The 25,163-nt window shown below is 35.2% G+C and overlaps 1 protein-coding gene across 2 annotated transcripts in view; it reads right to left on the reverse strand.

Moving 5' to 3' along the window:
• The window catches only part of LOC145294078 (adhesion G protein-coupled receptor L1-like), a 1,162,895-nt gene that overhangs the window by 154,659 nt on the left and 983,073 nt on the right, over window positions 1-25,163 (reverse strand). For both annotated transcript variants that reach the window (XM_080141133.1, XM_080141131.1), the window contains 3 exons: window positions 22,238-22,298; window positions 18,095-18,180; window positions 15,648-15,774 (listed from right to left, as the gene is read on the reverse strand). In XM_080141133.1, coding sequence (XP_079997259.1) covers window positions 15,648-15,774; window positions 18,095-18,180; window positions 22,238-22,298 — 274 coding nt within the window. The remainder of the gene's footprint in view (window positions 1-15,647; window positions 15,775-18,094; window positions 18,181-22,237; window positions 22,299-25,163) is intronic.

The following is a 25,163-nucleotide window of genomic DNA, read 5'->3' on the forward strand; positions in this document are numbered from 1 at the left end:
AGAAATGAATAACCGGCATCCACCGATAACTGACGAGCTGAAAATAGGAACGGATGATTTTTAGGTCACCTTTTCTGATCTGGGTGAGAAGCACTGTCTCTTAAAAAGGCTGCTCAGTGGCCAAATAAAACCATAAAACTAGTTCGTGTCCCTTAAAACCAGCAGCGATTTGTGACTACATACTTTCAACTTGATCTATAGACGTCGTTTCGCCTCTATTGCTACAGGACTTGTAAAGATCGCAATAATAAATGCTTGTGCGACAGATGTATCACTCTTTGAGCATCCACAGTCAGAATCCAATGACAAGTAGGTGCTAGATAACTGGTAACGTTAACAGCCGCAATTTTTCTTGTCGAAAGATACTTGCAGACACACATCAGGCCACCACCAGCCGCTAAATGCGGAACATACACATTGTGGATTTGGAAAAAAAAAATGTAATGTAACCTATTTCATAGACATTTATTCATGCTAATGTAATATATAATACTCTGACTGCGTGACATTCCTTTGCTTGTCAATTAGATGCGATTGGTATGGTCACCAGATAACCGTCAGATGCATGTTTTATATATATATTTGTTTTTACATTAATATATCCAACAAAGACAGAATTCACCAGGCTTGCATTGTTAACGGCTCAAAATTTTTAAATGAAAGTTAGTTTACAACACTTAAGCTGTTGCTGATGACGACGATGATGATGCTTTTTGCAGAAATCATTGGCTTGCGTCTTGCAGCATATCCTTGCAAATTAAATTCCTATAATCTGTTCTTGACAGTAGAAAGAGAGCACTTTTTAACAAAATTACACTGTTGTTGGATTCAAATCTGTTTCTTAGGCTGTGGATCTTAACAGCATTGTCTTCCCTGTTAGAAGTAACTCTAGTACGACCAGTTTAAGTTTGAGGGGCATCACAAACACTGCCAGTGTTTTGGTGCTTTTGCACAGTCTTTCATACAGTTTTCTCATCACATTTCAATCTGGGGCTGATTTCTCAATTGGATAAACCAGAAAGGTGAAGATTAATGAGCTCCTGACGATCACTAAGAGAAATTCGTGACATATAGACTAAATGCTACGTTGTATAACCTGGAACAACAACAATTACGATTAGAGATGCTTTGTTGCCTATTGGTGGATGTTTTAAACTGATTTAGGGGCGATATTTTAAGCTGGTTTTAAGCGAATTTGTTGCTGCGGACTTTCTTTTTGCCTCGTCAATTTGAAGTTAGTTTTTTAAATTGTCGTGAACACAAGAATATTTCAATTAAAAGTCAAATATAAACACGTAAACTTATCTATGAAAGTGTCTGTCTGTGTACATTTCCCTACACAATAACTCCGTCAGTTTTCAATCTACAGACTCGAAATTTGATATACAGGGTAGTGAGATTTGGGAAAAATTTGGCTGTTAAGGGTCAAAGTTCAACGATTTGACCTTTAAGAACTCTACCAAACTCCTCCGCCAATTTGGGATCGAAACATTAAATTTTAGATATAGGTTCCTTGGACATGGATCTAACTTAATAACTTGATTTGAGCCTAAAACAAATGTTAAGGGGTCATAATAGGGGTCAAAGTTAAAAAAAATTGACCTCTGCGGTCTCTACCAAATTACTAAAGGCAAACACTTGAAATTTTACATAAAACGTATTCATAGATAGGGCAAGCTTTTTAATCGGTTGGGTCGAAAATTTGAGCTACAAATATATAAATCTATTAAATCTATGTATGTATGTTTGCATGTCTGCCTAAAACTTTCGACAGAAGCGACAGATTTTCACAAGATCAGTATCGCCTTGAAGGTCGGCCCTTCAGACGACAAATACCGAAAAATTGGTTAAAAATATTCATTTCTTCACCTTCAACTGGGCACTTTTCTACAGGGAGGGGTTGCTTTTTTCGCGGATATTTTCGAAAGTCATCCTCCCCGTTCGATTGTCTAGCCTTAATTTAAACCTACGTCACTTCCGGTTTGGCGGTGGTCGTAACAGCAAAGACGTCACGTTTTTTCCTGTTCTTTTCCTCCTTCATGGTACGGGTTCGAGCCTGCCTTCCTACTACCACTATTTTTTTTTTTTTTTTTTGCTCAACACACACCTCCAAACACCCGGGCAACGCCGGACACTCATGCTAGTAGAAGAATAAAAGGCCAATCAAATGAGGTATAGTTTGTTTAAACCGTTACATCAAATTTAGTCTAAATTTGCAGTTTTTGAAAAAATTACAATGGTGGACTTTCTTTTTGCCGCTTGTGTGTACATTATATATATATATATATATATATATATATATATATATATATATATATATATATATATACACCAGTTGTTTGAAACGAAGTAGGTCTATTCCATAGTCAGATTTTGGTTTGCTTGATCTGTGTTAGTTCGATTCTCTTGTGTGAGTACTTGCCTTATATGCAAGAGATTCGGGTTTCGAATCCCGAGTTTGGATGTGTCTAACTGATGAGCCCAAATGAGGGTAAAACTCTAGTCTTGGATATCCGGTTTGTTGGCTTTCATTGCTTTTGTGAGCTGCGACGTTGCTTGAAAAAGTATGAGACGATGGAACATTCGTCGATCAGCATTCATTCCTGGGCAACGTCGTGAGTCCCTGCTAGTATATGTATATATCACAAACAATAAATGTTTTCCAAAGTATGCTGTGAAGTGTATATATTACACACATAGCTATGTTCTGTATCATTGCGTATGTAAGAATGTGCGTGCGTTGAGATCAATTTGAATCTAAGTGGTGACAAATTTATTTGCTTAGTATTTATATATAAAATTGATCACCGTTTTTCATTGCGTGGTTTTTTATAAGTAAATAAATTAGTTTGGCTTCGTGAAACTGGCAAAATTATAAGAAATTCATCAATGTCATATTTGATTAACAAATATCAGCACCCCCACTTCACGCCCATCACCACAAAAAAAAACTCATTTTAAAAAATTAATCAATTTTATTTTTATTTTATAATTCGGAATTACAAAAATATTAAGTAGGACGACACCATTTCTCATCAAAATGTCGATTTTGTCAGTTTCAACATTAATCTTTAAATATTCAAACATTTTAATATTTATATGTACAAGCAGGGTCTGAGGAAATTCCACAACGGCATCTTAAATATGTAGTATATTGCTGGTGGGAATTATGTGGACGTTCAGCGTGAATGGAGACCTCACGATATTATTGTACCTATTTACAATGCCTCCCCACGGGACAGAGTTAGACACTAGGGTCGTTTTTTAACGTGGAGAAAAGGTACAAAAATAAAAATTATCTTAGTCAGAAAGGACTGCTCCTCCACCGAAAGAGAACAAGAAATGGAAGTGCAGCATCTGAAGAACAGGTACTACACTTTGAAGTATTTATTTGCTTCCCCACTGAGCAAATTAGGCACAATGCCGTTTTTTAATGTGGAGAGAGAGGGAGGGGGACGGAAAAGGGAACCAGCTCCCGATGGGTGGGAAATGGGAGCTGGATAGTGACAATTGGTATGAAGGGTTGCCCCTACATTGACCAAGATTATATTAGTTGGGTTTTTCCCCACATATGGTCTTTGCTTGCAGTATCTGTTGGAGCAGATACTACACTTTGATCTTTATATTTAATTTATTTTGTTTAAAGAAAAAATTACAATTAAAAAAAATTCCAATATAAAATTAAAACATTTAAAAAAGTAAATTCTCCAAGAGACAAAACAAATTTAGGCACAAGGCCCTATAAGATCTGGGGAGGGGAGTTGTTGCAGGGTCTTTATAACTAAAGTAAAAATGGCGTCTGTGGCGACTTTACTCTTGACTGGCAACATTTACCACAATACCTCATTCACTCTGTGGAATCTAAAGCTAACTAATGAAAACCCCAGCGTTTTTACAAAAAGGATATATATATATATATACAATTTCTGTATGTGTGTGTGCGCATTTTTTTTAATATTAAAATGTGTGTGTGTGTGTGTGTGTGTGTGAAAAAGTTCAATTCATTGGAAAAAATAAAAAGTTCTTGAATTTGGAAGAAAAATAGTTCGTGTTGGGGAGTGGGATATATAGGAAAAATGTACAAAAAATAAAATTCCCTAGTGCATTGTTAGTAAGGTCCCTCCCTAAGCTAATCTAAGTAGTTAGATCGCCTACTGTTTTCCGGGGCACCGAAAACAAGCGGGCAGATCCCTAATGGGGATTGGGAAGACTTCATATCGGGTGTTGGGAGTAAAATAAATAGATTGTTAAAAACAAAAGGGGGGAATATATTTGGTGGCGACCTTCGAGTAGGGGTTGATCAGGGGATGATAAAACAAAAAGATAGGTGGGGGTAGTGGTAGGGTAGCCTCGGAAGGTTCTCTAGTGCCAAAAAATAGACAAAAAGTCGAGGGACAGGATCTCATTTGTACCACCAGTCAAGAGTCTCTTTACTTTTTATTTGTCTAACCTAGCGGGATGGGCTCCGTAGGACCCAGTACCGCATGTGCCATGCCTATGGTGGTAACACGACACTTTGATCTTGGCCAAAAAACCAAGTATTTGTAGCCCTTTTGTTAAAACTGTAAAAGTATTCATCGAAGTAATTGGTTAATGTAGTGTCAGAATATATCTGGTTATTACGGTTTATCCCCAAATATCCTTATAGGAGTATATGACATATTTTGATTGGCACGAACGGAAACCCTACAATATCAAGGCATCTTTAAACAAAATAGATACTACCCTTGGAGCCTAACCAGAAAACTAAGAAGGTGTATTTCAATTTCACGTACGACCCAAAAGTGATATCATTTTATTTTATTTTTTATATTGCGTTTTTAGTAATCAAGAGATCCTATTTATTAAAAAGGACATTAAATTAGTATATAAATTACTATATAAATTAGTATATAAATACGCTAATTTAATGTTCGTAATATGTTATCACATTCTATCCTCCTTTTTAATAAATAGGATCTCCCGATCGAATAATGTATAATCTTGAAATCGTAACAGATGTACATACGTTAAAGGTATTACGGTATTAAGATACAGATGATAAATAGTTGGCTTTTCTACTTTATGTATTTTTATATCAATGAGTTACCGTTTATAAAGGCCAAAGGCCATTCGAGAATAAGGATTTATGATTATCTTTACAATTAATGTTTCGTTTTCAATTCCGGTTTCTTATTCGTTTTTGATTGATTTCTTACGTTAGGTGTAGAGGGGTATTATTAATTTTGTTGTAATACATGTGGTGTTTCTTGCTATGTGTATCTTCACTACGTGTGAATAACACGCTCTTGTATTTCTTCTGTTATTCAGGTATCCATTAAAACCTTGGTCATTGCAACACGACAAAAAGTAAACTGCACTTAACTATGGCCAAAGATATCCAGAAACATCGAAGATGACACAAATCAGCTGCACAGCCCCAGATTATGAAGCCACTTTTTACGGCAACCTGGCACCGGAAATCCTCATCCGCCTGATTGACACTCATACCAACACGGTCCAAAGTCAAGCACCACCGCATGTATTACAACAAAATGAAAAATAGTCCTCTAAAGTGAAAGTCCAGAATAGGTAAAGGAGCCCCCCCCCCTCTCTATATTAAAAAAGGCTTTTCTAAATAATAATGTTATTATTAAGAAAAAAAAATTCTTAACTATTATGGGGACTCATCCATACACTAAAAGATGAAATCTTCCTAACTGTACAAATAGACCGAGCGGTACGACTCTCGGAATGGTCAGTGTATTTTCACTGTCCACGTAAGTCGAGGTTCCAAACTCGACAATCAATCCAACAGAAACTTGGTCATTTCAATGGACTTTTTACTGTCGAGCTGATGCAAAATGTGCTGTAAAACTCTGAGGTCCACTCTCCCAGGTATTACCTTCCAGATTTTAGAAAGAGCAAGTTTATCGCTTGTTGCCTGAGGTGCCATCACCGGGGAATGACAACGCGGCTACTCGGGCATATTTTTCCAGTGCTGAAGTGTTCTTGGAGCACTAACTCATTTTTCCACCTTCCGACCTTGTGTCACATCCTCTCGCGCTGAGAGAGAGATAAATATCGGTCAGTGTACTTCCATAGTCAGTCGTCTTGGCGATACTTACTACGACAGTTGCTCTTGTATATATTGCTTTTTGTTGTAATATCTTTTATCTTTTCTAACTCCTCTTCGTGTCAGTGTTTTTCTTAGTGACCTTCCAAAGCCACAAGTTGCCGACGAGAGATTCGACGTTACAAAGAGGATATCCACAATATTGACATAAAGAGGGGCAACCGGGAGTGAAGTTGAGACAGTAATCATAAAGATAATGACGTTGCTATTTCGATGATGAATAATATTCTGAGAAGATTGAAAATGATTTAGTAGAACGGGTAGACTTTGGTTATTTAAAAAGACGGCTTCACAAACATTTGTTTATATTAGACTTAAAAATTAACGTGCTGTAGTCAATTGAGAAGCAGTTCCATGATACTGTTATCCATAGATGAGAAGTTCTGGGAAATAAACTTGGCTGTTGGAACTGTTTTAGAGGGTATAAATCTCCCAATACTAGCGATTAATAGATATGTGAAGAATTTCAGTGGTGAAAGATCCGAAACTGTCGTAATAAGTTGTTTTTTTTTTATTATTCAATTTTTACCCCAAACAAGGCACAGTGCCACTTTGAAGCAGGGGGCTACTATTAGGGACTTAATTAGCGGGGTCATTATGAAGGGAGAAGAGTAGAAAGATGTTTGTTAACATTACACTTGAACTTCTGCATATTATTGCAGTTCGGAAAGCAGAATCCCGGAAGGGAGTTCCAAAGACCTGCAGTTCTGGGGAAGAAACTATTGGAGTAAAAGGCTTTCTTGCACCTAGGGATCTCTACTGTGAAGGGATTAGACTTAGTAGCTTGTTGGGTTTGTCGGGGGTAGTTACGTCGGGGAGGTACAAGTGTTTGCAGTTCGTCAGAGTATTCACATTTAAAGTATTTGTAGAACAGGCAGAGGGATGCAACATCTCGTCGATGAGACAGAGGTTGAAGCCTAGATGACAGTTCAGGACCTATCAGGTTGGCGACTCTTTTTTGAACCCTGTCCAGGAGCGAGAGACAAGCAGCAGATGCGCCATCCCAGATGTAACAACAGTACTCCATACATGGGCGAATGGTTGCCTTATAGAGGTATAGGATACTGTCAGGCGTAAGTAGTTTTCTAGCACGGTAGAGGGAGCCAACCTTCCTTGCAGCAGCCTTGGCAATGCTCTCAATGTATCTATTCCAGTTCATATTCCCTGTAAACGTTAGGCCGAGGAGTTTAAAAGAAGTACTTTCAGGCAATGTGTTCTTGGGCATTGCTATTGATGGTAGAGAAGGTTTCTTGTAGTTATTGAAGGAAACAAGCTTAGTCTTAGCAGCATTGAATGTGACCAACCATTTTTGTCCCCATTCCACTATGGATTGGAGGTCATCCTCTAGTGTTTCTGCCATTTCCTTGGATATGTGTTCATTTGTTTTCCCCTCATATCTGTTATAGAGAGTGGTGTCATCGGCAAATATACCCATCTCCGAAACAATTTTATCAGGGAGGTCGTTTATGACTATCAGGAATAATAGAGGTCCAAGGATAGACCCCTGAGGTACTCCTGAATTTATGTCATATTGTTTGGATGTAGGTCCGTCGAGGACAACTTTGATTTTTCTATTACTTAAGAAGGATTTAATTACATTATGAATTCTTCCAGTGATTCCATATGATCTAATTTTCCTTAGAAGACCATCGTGCCATACCCTGTCAAAAGCCTTAGATATATCAAGGGCTACCGCTCTACTTTCCTCGAGTATCAATACATACAATGGAAAAGGATATCCCTGAATTAAGATTTGATCTTAATCAAGACAACTGAGTGATCGGAGGAACCCAGAGGAGACAGAAGTGTTGTACCGTGCAGAGTAAGTTGTGAAGAAAGATCAAGAAAGCTTGCAATGCGTTAATTTTAATATGTGAGCGGGGTTTCCAACAGTCTAAGTCATCTCATAAGCAAATGTAAAATCTGGACAAAAACCTTGTTTATCATCAACCTTGTTAAAGTAGACTAACCACTTTTCATTATGGACATTAAAGTCGTCATATAGATGTGATCCTACGTTACCAGAAGAGGAAAAAGACCGAAAAATTAATTTATCTCTCAGACACTTAATCTAACTCAGTTTTGTATACTTTGCATCATTCATTCAGTATATTTTGGCCATTTTGTGTTGCTTGGATACACCCGTCCTCATTAGATAACTGAAGTTAAGCAACGTGGAGCCTGGCAATTACAAAATAGATAACCATTTGGAAATGCTAGGTACAACATGTCCTATTTCCATGTCCGAGATGTATGTGATGTTTGCTATAAATTGATGTTCCCTGTAAACTTCCTCCTTTGAAAGAAGCTATGTAACTGGTCAGGGCTAAATCCTATAGTAGGTGCAACCGGTTCATTTTTTGCCGATTCACGTCCATTTTTTGTCTATTTTTTTTAAATGAAGGGAGAAAATATTTAATTATTCGACTGTATTATTGGTGTGCTTATTTATCCATGCCTTAATCACCTCCTAGAAGAAATAGTCAAGAATGTTGAAGTCGAGTGGGAAGATCGAGCACAAGTTCGGCGATCAATGGTGAGGAACGTTATTGAGCAGCCACATTTTGTTTGCCTTGTTAGAAGTTGTAGGGGGGGGGCGTCCACCGGCGATGTTATAAAGGATTTACTATGCCTCTTAGCATCTCTGAAATTTCATTTACTTTTTTTCAAGTGTCAGATTTTGCTGCAGCACCTCGCACACACACACACACACATATATATATATATATATATATATATATATATATAAATTTTTCATCTTCTTCCCTGATTTTTCTTATTTACATTATGTCTCGGCAGTCATATGAAAAACATATCTTATTTTTCTTTTATTAATATTATTGGAATTTTTCCCCCTTTTCCTTGTACATATTTGTGAATTATTCCATGGATTTCGGCCTTTTGGATATTTTGGGGGGGGGGCTATCTTCCAATTACGTGATTTCCTTGGATTTTACTTGTGCGAATGGAAATTCAATTAACTTTCTTCGAGTTATATTTTTGGATTTTACCGTCATTGGATTATTTACCTTTCACCAGACTATCCATTCATGTGTAATCACCTTTTTCTTCACCATATTCCCTCTGCTTCACTTTTTTGTTATCAAGTAAGATCTTTGACTTACTTGCAGTTTCATCAAATACTTTTGCATGCAAAATCCGATCCCGCATTTTGCTAATTCCTACCCTCTGATGAGAAGGAAAGTATTTCTTTGAAACTCCGCGGATTAAGGACTATCCACTTATCAAGTGTTTCCTTTTCAGATTAAATATGTTTTTAACTCTTTTTCAACGTGTTTTTTAACATGTTTTATTAACTGTTTGCTCATTATATTTATATATATATATATATATATATACATATATATATATATATATATATTTGTAGTCATCGACATACAGTCCTGTTTCGTTGTATCACAACTCATCATTGCCGCTAGACTAGCATCTCTCCCAAGCCAAGGATTGAACCTAGAACCGTCGTGTTGACAGTCGGCAGTTCTCCCACTCGTCCATGAAATCGACGCCCGTATGCGCACTAGCAGGTCGACTGGCGTTGTGGCTCGGTTGTAAAATACGCTTAAATATGATATTTAAATTTATACAGATTTCGTATCTATTATTATGGAGCCAATTATTATATTGCACCCAATATAGAATAGTGGCCGTCCAGCATGGCCCAGTCATAAAATACGCTTCAAAATATTTTAATTTATGTAGATTTCGTATTTATTATCATAGAACCAATACTCTATTGATTATTATATTGTACCCAATATGATTTGGGTGTCATCAGCTATAATCAGTACCAAAACATGTAGCTCTCCAGCCTTATTCATCACTCTCTGATCTAAGTCCATATAAAAACATTCGTTATTAAAGATATGAATGTATATTTGTGTGTAACAGATTCAGTCAACTTATGCCTGCCAAGTTCCAATTTTTTTTTTCGATTTTGTCTCCTTATCAGTTACTTTTATCAGTTAAAAATCAAAGCAGATTTGTTCTTCAAGTCCAAATCCTGTATATATCAAGTTTTAAGTGTGTAGACTAAAAATTGAAAGAGTAGTTTGGTAGAGATCGTTCAGAGACGTTCACTTTTATCTATATAAATTTGAGTTTTTCATCACACTGGGATTGTTATTAAAAGCTTTCCTTTTCTATTTAAAATTATTAAAACGAACTTCCTAATATATTCAATCATGGATATGCAAGCGACTAAAAAAGGGTAATTAATTTGCATATTCTCTTAAAAACGAACTTCCATTAATTCATTATTCATTTTGTTAAATGATTAATTTCAGTTAAATTTTGCTCTGTTCTATTAATGCATATTTTTTACATTGTGCATGATTGAGTAACATTTAGGATGAAAACGTTCTAGCACATGTATTTATATCTTTATCTCTACTATTATATAAAAGTCACTTTGAGTGTGCGTGAGTTCTTTCCCTATATGTTCCGAAACGGTTAAGCGTATCTTTTGCAAATTTCATGCAAAGGTAATTTATATGTCTCGTAGTGGTCTTAGGTATATTTTGTACAGAAATTCATCCGATAAGTATTAAAAATCAAAAAAATTCAATCCTAAAAATAGTCTTTCTTATAGATAAAAAATAATTTTTACAGTGATTTTTTTTAGGTTACACCGGCAAGGGAGATAATAAAATCTAAATAATTTCTTGTTAGATAAAAATCAGATTTTTTTAAATCTGGAAACATAGCTCAATGGTAGAGCATTCGACTACAGATCGAATTATTCCGTGTTCAAGCCCGGGTGTACCTTACCAGTTTATTTTAATTTTTTCTTATTAACGAATTCAATTTACGATAAAAGAACAGGTAACATTTAAAATCGCCGCAAATCTTCTTCGTTTGCATATTTAAAAGCAAAATGTCAATTAGTAGTTAGTTTCAAGGGTATTCATCGTCAGCTGACGTGATATTGTACACAAACACAGACGGAATTTAATGAACTACATTATCATTATTTATTTTCTTTTTGCGGGCAAATTATTCCTCATTTTATCAGAGGATTTATTTTATAATAATACATATGCAATCTGCATAAATTAAAATATTTAAGCATATTTTTCATCAGAGCAACACCTGGTGACCTGCTAGTATATATATATATATAAATTGTGTCTGTTTAATTGTATACATTTAAACTAATTATGACTTGCAATTAAGTGGAGATGACAGTGGCTAGCAATTCGGACTGAAAACCTGTTTGTGCCAAGTTTGAATCCAGATCATTCCACAGAAACACTCTCATTAAACCCACATCCGACTAGATTCACTATATACGTTTAAAGTAAAATAACTCAATTGAATTGAAATTATTTCACGTTTTAAAATAGACGCTAGATGTAAAAAAAAAAAAAACCCTTTCGCCCACGAAAATAGATAGCAGAGTGCCTATTACGTGCTTTGCCCCAAAGTCATGTAAATTCTATGGGTATTAATTTTCTGTCTTCTCATGTACCAGGAGCGTTGCAATTTCGTGTATAAATACAGTATGCGCGGGAAAATCAAATCAGTTTAGTGAGAAATATCTGTCCTTATTCCATCACTCGATGTAAAAATTATTTACCAGGAAATACGCGTGATGGGGTGATTCAATGTATACATACCTTACCAAGGGATTTCTATTTACGCAAGTAGCAATGAAAGACTTTTTCTAAATTTTTTTCTTTAATTAGACATATGGGTTTATACGTAGCTCCTTACATCAAAACATTTCTAAGCCTGTCTTAATAAAAAAAATATATAATTGATTTTAATTCCATATTAATGAACATTAACCTTCCTAGTTTCATAACAGATTACCAGACAAAAGAGAGTTAATACTCCACACTAATAAAAAGAAAATACTGCGTTAAATAAAACTATTTTTTTAATATATATAAATGCCGTGCTCGAGTCGATTGCTATTTGTTGTGTTCTTGGGTATTGCATTTTATTTTATTCTTTTATCATAAAGGAGTCTACGATATTTAAATGAATATTTAAATGTCGTTGAATATATTCTCCTTTATATGTCTAACCTCGTGTGGAGAATGCAAATAAAATAACTTGCATTCTAATCTCACCAAAAGCCGTCCAGGTTTTAGCAGTGCACTCTTTAAAACATGTGGAATTTTCAGTGTGTGTTCGAGGATGCCTGCTGCTCTTCAAATTAAATAATGTAGTCGAAAGAAAAGTAATTTTCGAATAAGCGATTGAAAAGTTTGCTATTAAATATTTGTTTTATTTCTCCGCCATTAATTTATCCACACCCCCAGCGCCATTTTCGTCTCGGTCGCGCATGCGCAGACATCAATGTCTGCTTGTTCGCTTGGTGAAATTTTATTGCGAGTGATTCACTTTTAATATGCGTCAATTCTAATTTCGATATTAAATATTTACTTTACTTTTGACAATTACTTATTTGCATGACTCAAACGGTCGGCCTCAACACCTTCTTCTCCTCGAGCCACTTACCCAGCCTCACACACCGGAAGTGCCAGAAACCAATGGGGATTCATGCCTTAGTTTTCCAGTTTGTAAGTATTAAATCCTCGATTAAACAATTACACAATCTTGAATCGTTTATTTGTATCTCTCTTTTCAATATCTCATATATATATATATATATATATATATATAATAAAAAAATAATAATTGTGAATTATCAATCAGTTTCAAAAGGAACAAAATCAACTTGAGTGTATGTTCATTTTAATTATAATTGACAATAATTGACAAAGGATTTGTCTCGGAACATAATCTCCGCATCAGCAAAAATATAGGGAGGAGGGGAAAGTTTATGACACCAAAATAAAACTAGCATTTTTGTCGTAAGTAAGGTGGATGTTCCTTGTTAAGTTCCATAAGAAAATTGTTTTAAGTTCAGATAGTATATCACTGGACATGCTGTTGTATCTTGTCTCCGAATCAGCAGCATGCCCAAAGATATACTGACTGAACTTAAAACAAATTATCTTATGGAACTTACAACAAAAATTGGTGCAATTTTTTCATATTCCGACACCCTCAAATATTCCAATTTTTCTGATTCCCGATTTCGATTAGATGGGATGAACGGCGGGACACAAACTACTCGGTGATACGGTCAAGGAGCACGAGAGTAGGATTTAAAGGGTATGTTCGGTTTCGTTTTTATAAATTCTCCAGAATGGTTGATGTGCTGTAATTGGGAACATTGATGCAAGGTAGCATTGATAGTAGTTATAGTAACAGTTGTTCTGGTGGTAGAAGTAGTAGTAGCAGAGGGAGTTATAGTAATAGTTGTAGTAGTAGCGAATATAGTAGTAATTATGCTTGTAATGGTAGCTGCAACACATTTGGCAACAGTATTAGTGCGTTTGGTGCTGGAGCTGATAAAATTGGATAAGCGAGTTACTTGGTCCTTTTGCCGGGTTGGGATCTTGAATAGACTTTCAGTTCTTTCGTCCAGATGCGGCTAATAGTGTCTGAATAGTTTGGGCCGTTCATCTCTTCGATTTAGGAGTTTTTAAGTTCCCACTGGTCCATTACTTTCACGTATAGGTGTTACTTTATTGTTGCTTGGAAAGATTTCAATTGGCTTAAAATACTTTGCTTCAAGATCTTCATGTTATAGTTATTAGTTTTAGGGAAAGAGGAGGAAAGTGAATTTCAACGAAACAGAGAAGGAAAGAGTGTAAGCTATCATAGCCATTTGCATTTTAGCGTTCATAGGAATTACTTTGCAATTCAATCGCCACTTTAGTAGTAGTAGCAGTAGTAGTAGTAGTAGTAGTAGTAGGCAATAAACTAATCCAAACATGTTTTTTACTGTTATTTTCATGCCCAGCTTAAACTGTGCCTAAATCAAAACGAGGATTCCATGAACAAAGCTTCTTTCTTAGAACTGCACGCCTGTGGAACTCTGTTCCGTCTGCCTGCTTCCCACCGGACTACAACTTGGATGTCTTCAAGTCTAATGTTAACAAATTCCTAATGAACCGCCCCCTTAAGTAAACACTTCATCAAATCTCCACACTAACGTAATGTACTTGCAATAACCCTTATCCCTGAGTGGCTTCCGGGCCTTGATAAGTGGTGATCACAGTGTAAAAAAAAAAAAAAAAAAAAATCATGAATACTGTTATAACAGAATAAATAAGATCCGTGTCCTGACGTTGCCCGGGGAAAATTGAGAAAGAGAAGAAACATCTGTTCTCATCCTGAACCTTATATAAGTATTTTATCAAAAATAATTTTAATGTAAAGAACAAATACTTTAGAGTTTGTTTTATTCAAGTCATAAATTTATAACTAATAAAAGGCTATGGGACAGAGTTTTGTAAATGTAATAAGAACTAAAATTAGACATAATTTAATAAGACGATATTAAATATGCTCAAAGATTTCTGAATTTTTGAGATGGGGATTGATTCTATTATTTTGATTCTTTGAACTACTGATCTCATCTCGAGTGTTATTTGCATAATGATTCTGCAGGTTGAAGCTGCAATCCTTATTGCAAATGACACTCGAAATGCAATTGATAATTACTTAAGACTTTTACCCTGTCATGACTGATGGAACAAGATCCTGCTACCCTTGTAGATTAAATATAGGTTCTGTTTGCAATTACATGCAGATTCCCGAGTTCAACAGAAAGATTTCCAAGTTTGACAAAGTACACCTGAAGAAGGTTGGAGGTTACCTCAACCAAAACCTTGGCTGCAACATGAGTCTCAAGATGCACTACCTATTTTCACATGTGGACTCTGTTCAATGAATGACGAGCAAGGGGAGAAATTAAATGAAAAAGATGGAAACCAGGTATGAGGGTAACTGAAATGCAGTCATGATGCCTCACCTCTGTTAGAATCTGATAAGAAACCCCCCTGTCGCTGACCATTCTAGGAGTTTAAGCCCTAAAGTTTGAACAATGGTGAAGCAACATGCAGTTTACGTGTACTTACATTTATCGATACTCAGTATTCAGTTGACAATAATCGGTTTCTATCAGGTAATCAATATATGTTGTTGGAAAAATATTTTTTATCTTAAAATCATATTTAGGATGATATATACTGAGAAAAATCGGTTAATAATGCCACAAAAATGGAATCGATTTTGTCACAAGATCTTTTTCTTTTTTTTTTTTTCAAATCAACTTCGCACAAAAAGCCTGACCTGATGGAGAGAAATGAATGCCATTTCCTGCTTAAGCAAAAATAACTTAAATTAGTTGTGCATAAACTTTTCTTTTTTTTTGTTATTTTCATAATTTTGAACTTTTAGCTATATATATATATATATATATATATATATACTGACGCAATTAACGTTTATATATAGATGTAATCCAACCAAAATCTTAGTCCAGGAATAAGAGCCAGTTTGAAAATCCACTAAAATATTATTTTCTAAATTCCCAAGATGCATCTTAATATTCACCATCTGTCACTTGATAATTCTTTTAAAAGAAATGACAACAAATTTTAAATATGACTGAAAAAAATGATTCCGTTTTATTTGTGAAGCAACTTACCTGGAGACAATTGAACATGGCGTACAGGTATTTCAGAATGTTGTCAGTCATTTTTAACGATATAAAGGCGAACGACCAAATTGTCGTCAGTAATATGGTCTGCGTCCATAATGCTTTTGAATGAATTCTGAAAAGACACAAATAATGATAAATAGAAGATTAATGGAGATTCCCAAATCTTCATATACATAACTATACAAACGCTCAACAAATAAAAACTTTTTTTTTTGCAAACAATTTGAGTATTTTGGTTCTGAAATTTGAAGATGAGGATTGATTATTCATCTGATTTGGATTCTTTAGACTACTGTTTTCATCTTGAATGTTAAAAACTGAATCTAAAACAACAACAAAAAAAAACGGTTGAAAAACATTACTCTCTGAAGTGAATAAAAAAATACACATTCATATTGAATTAAATAGAAAGTTCCATTCGAAATTCCGTGCACATTCCAGAATTCCACAGAAAGATTCCCAAGTTTGAAGATATGCACCTGAAGGAGGTTGGAGGTTACATCGACCGAAACGTTATTCAGATAACACTCAAGATGAGAACAGTAGTTCGAAAAATCCGAATGATATGAATTTGTTTAATTTTATAACTGAACAGAAGAATGTAATGTTTTTAATTATTTTCGTTTATTCAGTGTTTTTGGAAGGGGGGTGCAAATTGAAGATGTAATGAGATAAATCATTTGGTAAGTTAATTACAAATTACAGTCAATTAGAACAATTAAATTCAAAGTTTTTTTTTTTTTTCAAATATAACTCAATACCAAAAGCATAGAATATCAGCATATAAAATTTAAATGTTGAGTTTGCTAATGAACTGTGACAATTTCTTGTTGAAGTACAGTACCCTCACTCCCCCTGATAGAAGGTAATGCCTGGGAGGACAATCTCATTATAATAGAACAGATGCTACACTATCACTTTGAATTAAACCTTGAAGGATAATTTTTTTTTTTTTTTTGCTATTTTAGTTTTTATTTGGTGGGGTCTGTTGCCACTTGTACTTAGCTTAGAGGAAGTGTTTCAGTGCATTTTTTGCGGGGTTGGAAAGTAAGCCAGTGAATGGAGCTGGAGGTCGATAAATTTGAATTACACCTGTTTAAAAATATCAGGGAAGGTAGTGATGTTTCTTTTATTCTTCTATATTTGTATCTGTGAATATGTCGTCAAAATTCGGGAATCTTTTTTTTATTATTTCACACGAGTGCTGAGAAGTAATTTAATCAGCAAACAACTCTGCTCTGCATCATAAGACTCTCTTTCAACCATCGACATACTCCATTTTGTTTTATTTCCTTTTAGATGAACCATATGGATTGGATAGGTCATCATCGTATGAACGTGCTCGTATGCATTCATTGCACAGGCCGGGGTCGTCCTTTCATTGTACCAGTCCAAAGTTAGCATTCCATTCAGCCAGTGCAGCAGTAAAGGAATTCTCCTTCCAAACAAAAACTACCAATCTATTTTTTTTTTTAATTTACAAAAGATTTTTTTATTGAATTTTAATTTTAGAAATGAAAGTACTACTCGTTTTTCTAAATGGAATAGCAGACTTGCAAATTGAACGTTTTGTCTGATCAAGCCGAAACACAAGTTCAATCAACACAATCTTTTGACTAAAGAAGCTGATTAAATGAGATATCCACTGGAGATAACAGCTAGAAAGTCTCAACTGAAATGGGAAATTAACTGGAGCCTATCTAGGAACATGACTCTGCAGAATTCTCTGTTTAATTAGGTACTTATTTTATTTCAAACAAAGAGTATATATCTTGGATTGCTGAACTCCGAGAGATATTTTCAATATTCTGTGACGCCCACCTCTCTTTTTCCTTTGTCCCAGTATTACCTGCTACATGAATGCAACACTAAGACACGTAGAAATTTTTTAAAACTAAATTCATAGGCATCACTTAAACATACAACACAGTGCATGTTTACAATTGTGCACTTACAATATATAAATTAGAAAATCGTATTGCTTCTAATTTGCTTTGATTAAATTCTTCAAATATGTCTTTTACTTGGGAGTTACCACTTATCAAGACCCGAAGGCCACTCGAGGACGAGGTTTAATGAATGTAAGGTGGTAGTGTAGTAATCGCTAATGGTGTAAATTGTGTAGAATTTGATTATTTATGGGGGCGGCTAAAAAAGAATTTGTTTACATTGGATTTGAAGGCTACCATGTTGTATTCATCGGGGAAGCGCGACAGCAGTGTTTCACAGGCGGGCATGTCCAATTCCTTTGACACAACACTATACGACTCGTGTACTATACTACCCTTTGATCCTATGCCATGGTTCAAAAAGCGATTTATTGATGTGTGGTTTATCTTTTAACATTTGATGTTTAGTTTTACTTGATCGCTCACAGAAAACAAAAGTAAAATTATTTTTTAAGAGTTTAATAAAAGACAATTATGACTTACTGAATTGTTTTGTTTGTTTTTTCACTTTGTGTGTACGAATTTTCGTTGTGTTCTTTGGCAGTGAAAATCAACACCAAAATGGTGATCTGAAAAGGAGAAATAAAAACACCATAAGACAACATTGACAAGGCTGCTTCAAATAAGGTAGGCTCCCTCTAACGTGCTAGAAAACTACTCACACCTAACAGTATCCTGTATTTATAAAAAAAAAAAAAAAACACCATTATTTGGTCTAATTATAAAAGTTTATTTTTTAATGTTTGTCTCGTCTAATAATTTCCCACTTTTTAAAAAATTTTCTCATCAGTTTGTTCAAGCTGGGGATGGGGCATCCTACCGGGTGCCAAACATTCACCCACTAACTCAGATGTTCCAACCAAGAGATATGTTAAGATTCTGATCAACCCTTAAAATGCAGCTGTTTGATTCTTTCTTGCACTTAGTTCATCGGGTATATTTGTCAGGTAGTTTTTAAAATTCTTTTTCATGAGTTAAGCTGCTCCTATAATTACTGGAATCATAGAGATCTCCCTAAAATTCCAATTTCTTTTTATGTCATACATAAGACGTTGGTATTTCGTTATATTTTACCTTTCAACTCTGTTTAACCCAGCATCATTGAAGAGACTAACTTCTACAAAGGTGGCTTCTTCCTCCTTGTCCCATATCACTTGTTCAGGTTTTATGGCTCTGTTTTCTAGGCACATAATTGTAGAGATTGCATAATCATAGTGGATGGTATATGACTTATTTCAGAAAGAACAGTCGACAATATGTAACGAAGACTTGCATTCGATATTCAACTTTTTACAGACCACCACCGTAGAGATATTTACATGCTTCATTGTATCGTGTTGTGTAGTAGCCACCCCCTGAGCAGAACCTTACAGTTGGATGTCAGTTAGATCACACTCTATTAGTAATGGGACGATTCCAATATTTTTCCCTGATTCCGTACTAAATTCATAATTCTAATACGTTATAAATTTCTGAATATTAAACTATCAAATTGTTTTTTTTTTTTTTTTGCCCGATTACCATAAAATCCCATGTTAAATGTGCAGATGTTTTGTCAAATATAAAAATATGCTTGTGGGGGTGATCTATAAAATTTAATTTTACTGGTAATTTAAAATAAATAAACATTTATTATTTTATTATTACAACCAGCAATGTAAAAGTTTCTTTTTAAAAAAAATAAAATAGAAAAAAAGATAATTAAAAGAATCGCTTTTGGCATCGGAAAATAGGCAATAATTTTTCCAATTCTAATTACTTGTCCCAACACTACACTCTATACTTCTGTGTGGCAGAACCTGTATTTCTTGCATTGCTTAGACCACTCATCTTAAAAACATTAATGACCAAGTTTTGATTTTGGACAGCCATATTAATCCTCTTCTGATCATAGTGGAGTGATCCTCTTTTCAGCAAATCTATAGAGCAATCCATATCTATATAGCCCCAATTGAATAGTAAGTGTGTATACTTACATGACGTTGGCTAAGTGGTTAACGGCACTGACTGAAAACACGGATGTGCCAAATTCAAATGCAGTGCATTCCACAGAAAAACTTTTATCAAACTCACACCTGACCTTCTGTCTAAACAAGCAGTAAATAAATATTGTGATCCCGTAAGAGTCTGGAAGAAATAAAATATATTGAACAGAAATACAATAAATAAGGAGGGTGGATATACGTCAAAGGCCAGACTCGAGCGTAAGCCATGTGTTAACGCCAAGATACATATTCTCCCGTCATTATAATAAGTGGATGAGTTTATTATCTGTAGAGTGGAAACACTAGAACAATAAAATAACTGTGTCCATCTGTTTGTGCTAATGTTATGGCATAATTCTAAAAACAACAACAACAGGAAGAGGGCATTCCGGCGTCACTGAACAAAAGTAGATCTGGTGAAATTGTCGCGGTGTACCGACTAAGCCCTCGTCTTTCAAAAGTTGATTTGGGTCTGTTTTGAACGAATATCACATTTAAAATTGTCGGCAAGTGAGTTTCATGATATTAAGACGTTTATTATCCAGTTTGTTTTCTAATCATTTGCAATGGTTGCTGAGTTTAATGAAAATGAAATAGTTTGTGTTTTATCGTTAGGGTTAGTAAAGAAAATTGAAAATCAATGTGTTTTGTGTAAAAAAATAAATGTGTTTTTCCAATAACAACAAAAGAATTAAATAGTCTGCAGAAAACAATGCGCATGCTCAATTATTATAATTTGCATAAAAACAAAATGGCGACCACTGGAAACCATTAGAATATACATCGGATAATAAAGGTTTTAATATCATAAAAACAACTTGTCAGCAACAATTTTAAATGTGATATTCGTTCCAAACAGACCCGAATATCTTTAAAAATCAGCGTTTGAAAGGTGAATGTTTAGCTGGTCCACATTCGTAATTGAATCATAGATAAAATTGGTTGGTTGTTTTTGTTTTATGGCATATCAACCTTTTTCAGGTTATTTAATGCCGAATCTAGTTATTTTGAGGAACGATTTTTAATGGAGTATATTTTTTTAAAGTCAGATTCTATTTAACCCATAGTTGGGACCTTAACAGGTACTACCACTCCGGGTCAGAGTGGACCTGGGAGCAATGGCAATTAAAGGGTGGCTCCACACTCCCCAAGGCCCACAAGGTGGAGCCTCACCATCGGATATAGTTTTAGGTCATATCCAGAACCGTTGTATAAAGGGTTCTTTTTAAATTTTTTTATTAAGGCTAATTTTTTTTAAAGATATGAGAGTATGGTGTGGGGATTGTTTTTATCAAATAACTCTTTAATATTGGTAAACATTTCATAAAAAACAGACTATTGTTTGCAGCCATTGTTGTCTTCGTCCATTCATGCAACGTCATCCAGGAAGCCATCTAGAAACAAAAGTACACGTAGATGGACATGCAGCAAAATCTTAACCAGAAGAAAACTGTACACTTTTTACGATCCACACATTTATTGATGTTATATTTCTCTGTTTAGAATCTTGTAAAAATATACTTGTTAATCAGCTGACATTTAAGGACTCCTACTGCCTCTATCACAAGTTGAATATAATTCGACACGCATCCCAACTTACATGCTTGCTTCAAACGCTCACTGCTGGAAAAAAAGGCCGCCCATTATTTCCTAAACTTTTATCATGACGTCACTCACAAGGTTTCGTTTCCCTTTCTTTAATTATATAACAAGACTTGATTTTTTTTTATGCTTACACGAGAGAGAGAGCAAGGTAAGGGTATAGCGAGTTTAAAAGAAACTAATTTTCGACTGCTATTAGGTCCTACAGGATGTGACGATAAAATTCCATTTCCATTTGATGGAAACCGGTTTTCTTCTTCGATAAGAGGTGCTATCATGTCTGAAATTGACACAATGTTCAATGAGCAAGATCGGAGATGTGTCACTGTACAACTCATGCTCTCTACCAATCCAAGTTATGACAATAGAAACATTGCCAGTACCCTCAAAATGTATCGCTGGATTGCCACGAATAACAGGGACCTGCCCAGGCTGATAAAAACAAAGTTTCCAACCAGTGCTGAAGAGTATGGTGATCCTCTGGTGCAATCAAGTGGCCGCTATTAGACCGTGGGTGTGGCAGCAGGACTTGACGCTGGCCAACAATTAAAAGAGAGACCCAGGCTTGGCTTCAGAAGGAGTGCTACGACTTTGTACCTTCTCTCACTGGCACCCCCTCCTCCTCCTCCTCCGACCTGAACTGGATTATTTCATTTGGTAATATGTCGAGAACATCAATAACATCTCTTCCCACAGCACCAAAGCCAGCTTGATCATCCGCCAGCACTTGTGAAAAAGGCATGCTCCCAGTTCAGGACCCGTATCGAGGTGGTGATTGAGGCTGAAGGTGGTTACATTGAATAAATGTCACCTCTACTACATAATCAAGTTAACTGAATTGATTTTTTTTTTCAATATATTTTTAAAATAAAGCTGAAGTTTTGTTTTCTTTAGGGCAGCACTTCTATCGTTCCACCCTCTAATTAAACAAACTAGCTTTTCAGTTTAACTTCTTTTGAGATCCAAATAGTTCAACCCAAACTCAATGGTTGACCCAACAGGTCCAATTTTCTTTTTCTAGCATAAACTAAATACTTACTGCTATAATTCCAACTGCAGGTCCTAAAAATAGCCATATATGTCCCCAGTCGATCCAGCACCTTTTGAAGAAAAAATAAAAAATGAGGAAACAGAATAAAACATTTTTTTGCGTTTGAATTCATGTTTTTTTTTATTCAATTGAACAATTTTACAAATTAAATCTTGATTTTTCGAACAGAATTCATTCTGAAAAGCTGTTCTAAAATCGAATTGTTTGAAAACCAAATCATATTTTTCCATTATAAAAAGATTAATTTGTTAATTCTTGTTAATAGACTATTTTTTAGCTATGAAGTGTTTTCAATGAGTTGCAATACTTTTTTTGGTATGGGCATTTTCATTGTAAATGCACACATGAAACTCTAGTCTCGTCAAAGTAATCTCCTCCTGCTGCAATGCACTTGTTGTACAATTCCAACGTCTTCTGGAAGGCCCCATGGAAGTCGTCTTGTTTGAGAATGTCAATAACCTTTGTCACAGCCTTTTTTATCTCCTCAATTCTCTCATAACGATCGCTTATAAGGTTTTCCTTGAGCTTAGGGAATAATCAAAAGTCACAAGAAGCAATGTCTCGACTATAGAGAGGGTGACGAATTGTCTTGATGCCCATCTTGGTCTGTGGAAAGGATGGAGTTGTGGACTGCATCCTTGGGACAAACTTTATACAAATCTTCTGCATATTCAGTTCCTCGCGAATAATTGTGTGTACAGTTCCCATACTGACATCAAACTGTGCACTTATTGTCTCTATAAATACAAGACGGTTCTTATCCATGAAATTCTTTATTTGGCCAATCAACTCTGGTTTTCTGGCTTCCTTACTTCTCTCACACCTTCCATCATCCCTCACAAACTCCCTGCCTTCCTTGAATCTCTTATGCAACTCAAAAACTGATGTTCGATTCATGCAAGATGGTCCAAAAGCAGTCTGAAGCATTCCATGCGTTTCTGTGGCATTTCTCCAAGTTTAAAACTAAATTTTATTGCATATCATTCTTCTAAAGTGTCCTCAAATCCAGATTACATTTTGAAATTTACCAGCTGTGACAATCAAGCTTTAGTAAGGTGTATTCCAATTCCTGTTGTACCTATTCATTTGATCCTGAAATGATAAAACTTAGTCAGTTATCGCATGAGATGTATAGCTATAACATACTGAATTTTCAAGAGTCTACCGGAATTTAAAATGTACAAGAAAGCCTGGAAATTTATTGAAAGCACCTTGTAATGCAGGTATTTACAAAAAAATTCCTAAGAAAAAATTTGGATTCACAAAATACAAACACACTTGTGTTTTTGTTTTGTTTAATAAAATCGCTCCAGGCAAGCGTGAAGCCACTTGATGTAAGGAGCTAACCTACATTCTCTTGAATTATTGATAAACTGACAGATTCCCACAGCTACAACAGTTACAAGATTAGCTGTTGAACAAAACTATAAAAGAGGGACCTAGCATCACAAACATCCAGAAATGGTAATTCTTTGCAGAACTTAACATTTTATAAGATTGTATGTTTTAATTACTGTTGGTTTGGAAAACCAATTTTGATAGGAAACTGGTGTTTTTGGTTTGAATTTTTTGTTCTAAATCTAAATTGTTCCACTTTTTTCTTTTTTTTTTTTTTTTTTTTTCATTATTTTACCCCCAAACAAGGCATAGTACCACTTTGATATAAGGGGCTACTATTTGGGACCACATTTACAGGGATACTATGTAGGGAGTTGAGCAGTTAGATGTCTGTTTACATAATATATGAACACATACAAATGTCTTTGAACAGAATTATTTTTTAAGGTTTTTTCATGTGGAACACATTAGCATGGGGTTGCTTCTATGCAGACTATAATATTGTAGTATTCAAATCCAATATCAACAAAGACTTATCCAGTTGTTCTCTTAAATGTCCAAATGAAGGCATACGGAGACAAAGTTTAGAAGTTCGAACGAAGAAACTATTAGCGTAAAAGATTTTCTGGCATCTAGGGGTATCTTCAGTGTAGGGGTGGGATTTTGCTGCTTGTCAGATTACATCGAGAGGGCACAAGTGCTTTGAGTTCGACAGAGCAGATTCCATTAAAATAGTTGTTGAACAGGCATAGAGATGCAACATTTTGTCGACGCAACATTTTGTCGACGCAACATTTTGTCGACGCAACAGAGGTTGGAGTTTGATTGCAAATGTTGGACATATTAGGTTAGTGACTCTTTTTTAAACTCCGTCTAAGAATGAGAGACTAGTGTTGGATACAGAAGAGTGACGCAAACGAAAGCAGAGATATGCACACATGCACATTTCAGATGGATTTTTAATCTACATTCTTGTGTCCCATAAAATGTCCGGAATTGTAATTATCACAGGAAACAAAGAAATGTTTACATTCCAGGTCGAGAAGTTAGAATTGCACAAGGCAAAATAAAAAAAGAACAATGTAATATTTCAATATTACATTTTAGAAATGGGGGTTGATGTCTGTATAAGACAGTTAACATCCAAACAACCAAAAGGAGAGAGAACAGACTGACAGTCTTCCAGCATGATTGACATTTCTCTGCTATCGCTGCCACACACACACACACACACACACACACACACACACACACACACACACACACACACACACACACACACACTCTTACAGCCAAACGTCTCTCTTTTTGTGATAAGCAAAATAAACTTAATTAAACTTATATGTTGATAAATTCATCTCTGAGTTGATTTTAAGAAGAACGACAAAAGAACTGTCAGGTGCATAATGGCGTTTCTTTTGGTTGTTGTTCAATTTATGAGGCACCCATTTGTTAATTTTTTTGTCTTCCCAATCTTTCAAGTGGTTGGAAATCGTTGTATACGTTACATCTAATTCAGAAACAGGTTCTTGGACAGTTGTGCATGGATTGGCTTTGACTAAGGTTTTTAATTGAT

The sequence above is a fragment of the Euprymna scolopes genome, chromosome 15, assembly GCF_053919585.1.
Source record: "Euprymna scolopes isolate OS-2025 chromosome 15, ASM5391958v1, whole genome shotgun sequence".
Taxonomy (NCBI): Eukaryota; Metazoa; Mollusca; class Cephalopoda; order Sepiida; family Sepiolidae; genus Euprymna; species Euprymna scolopes.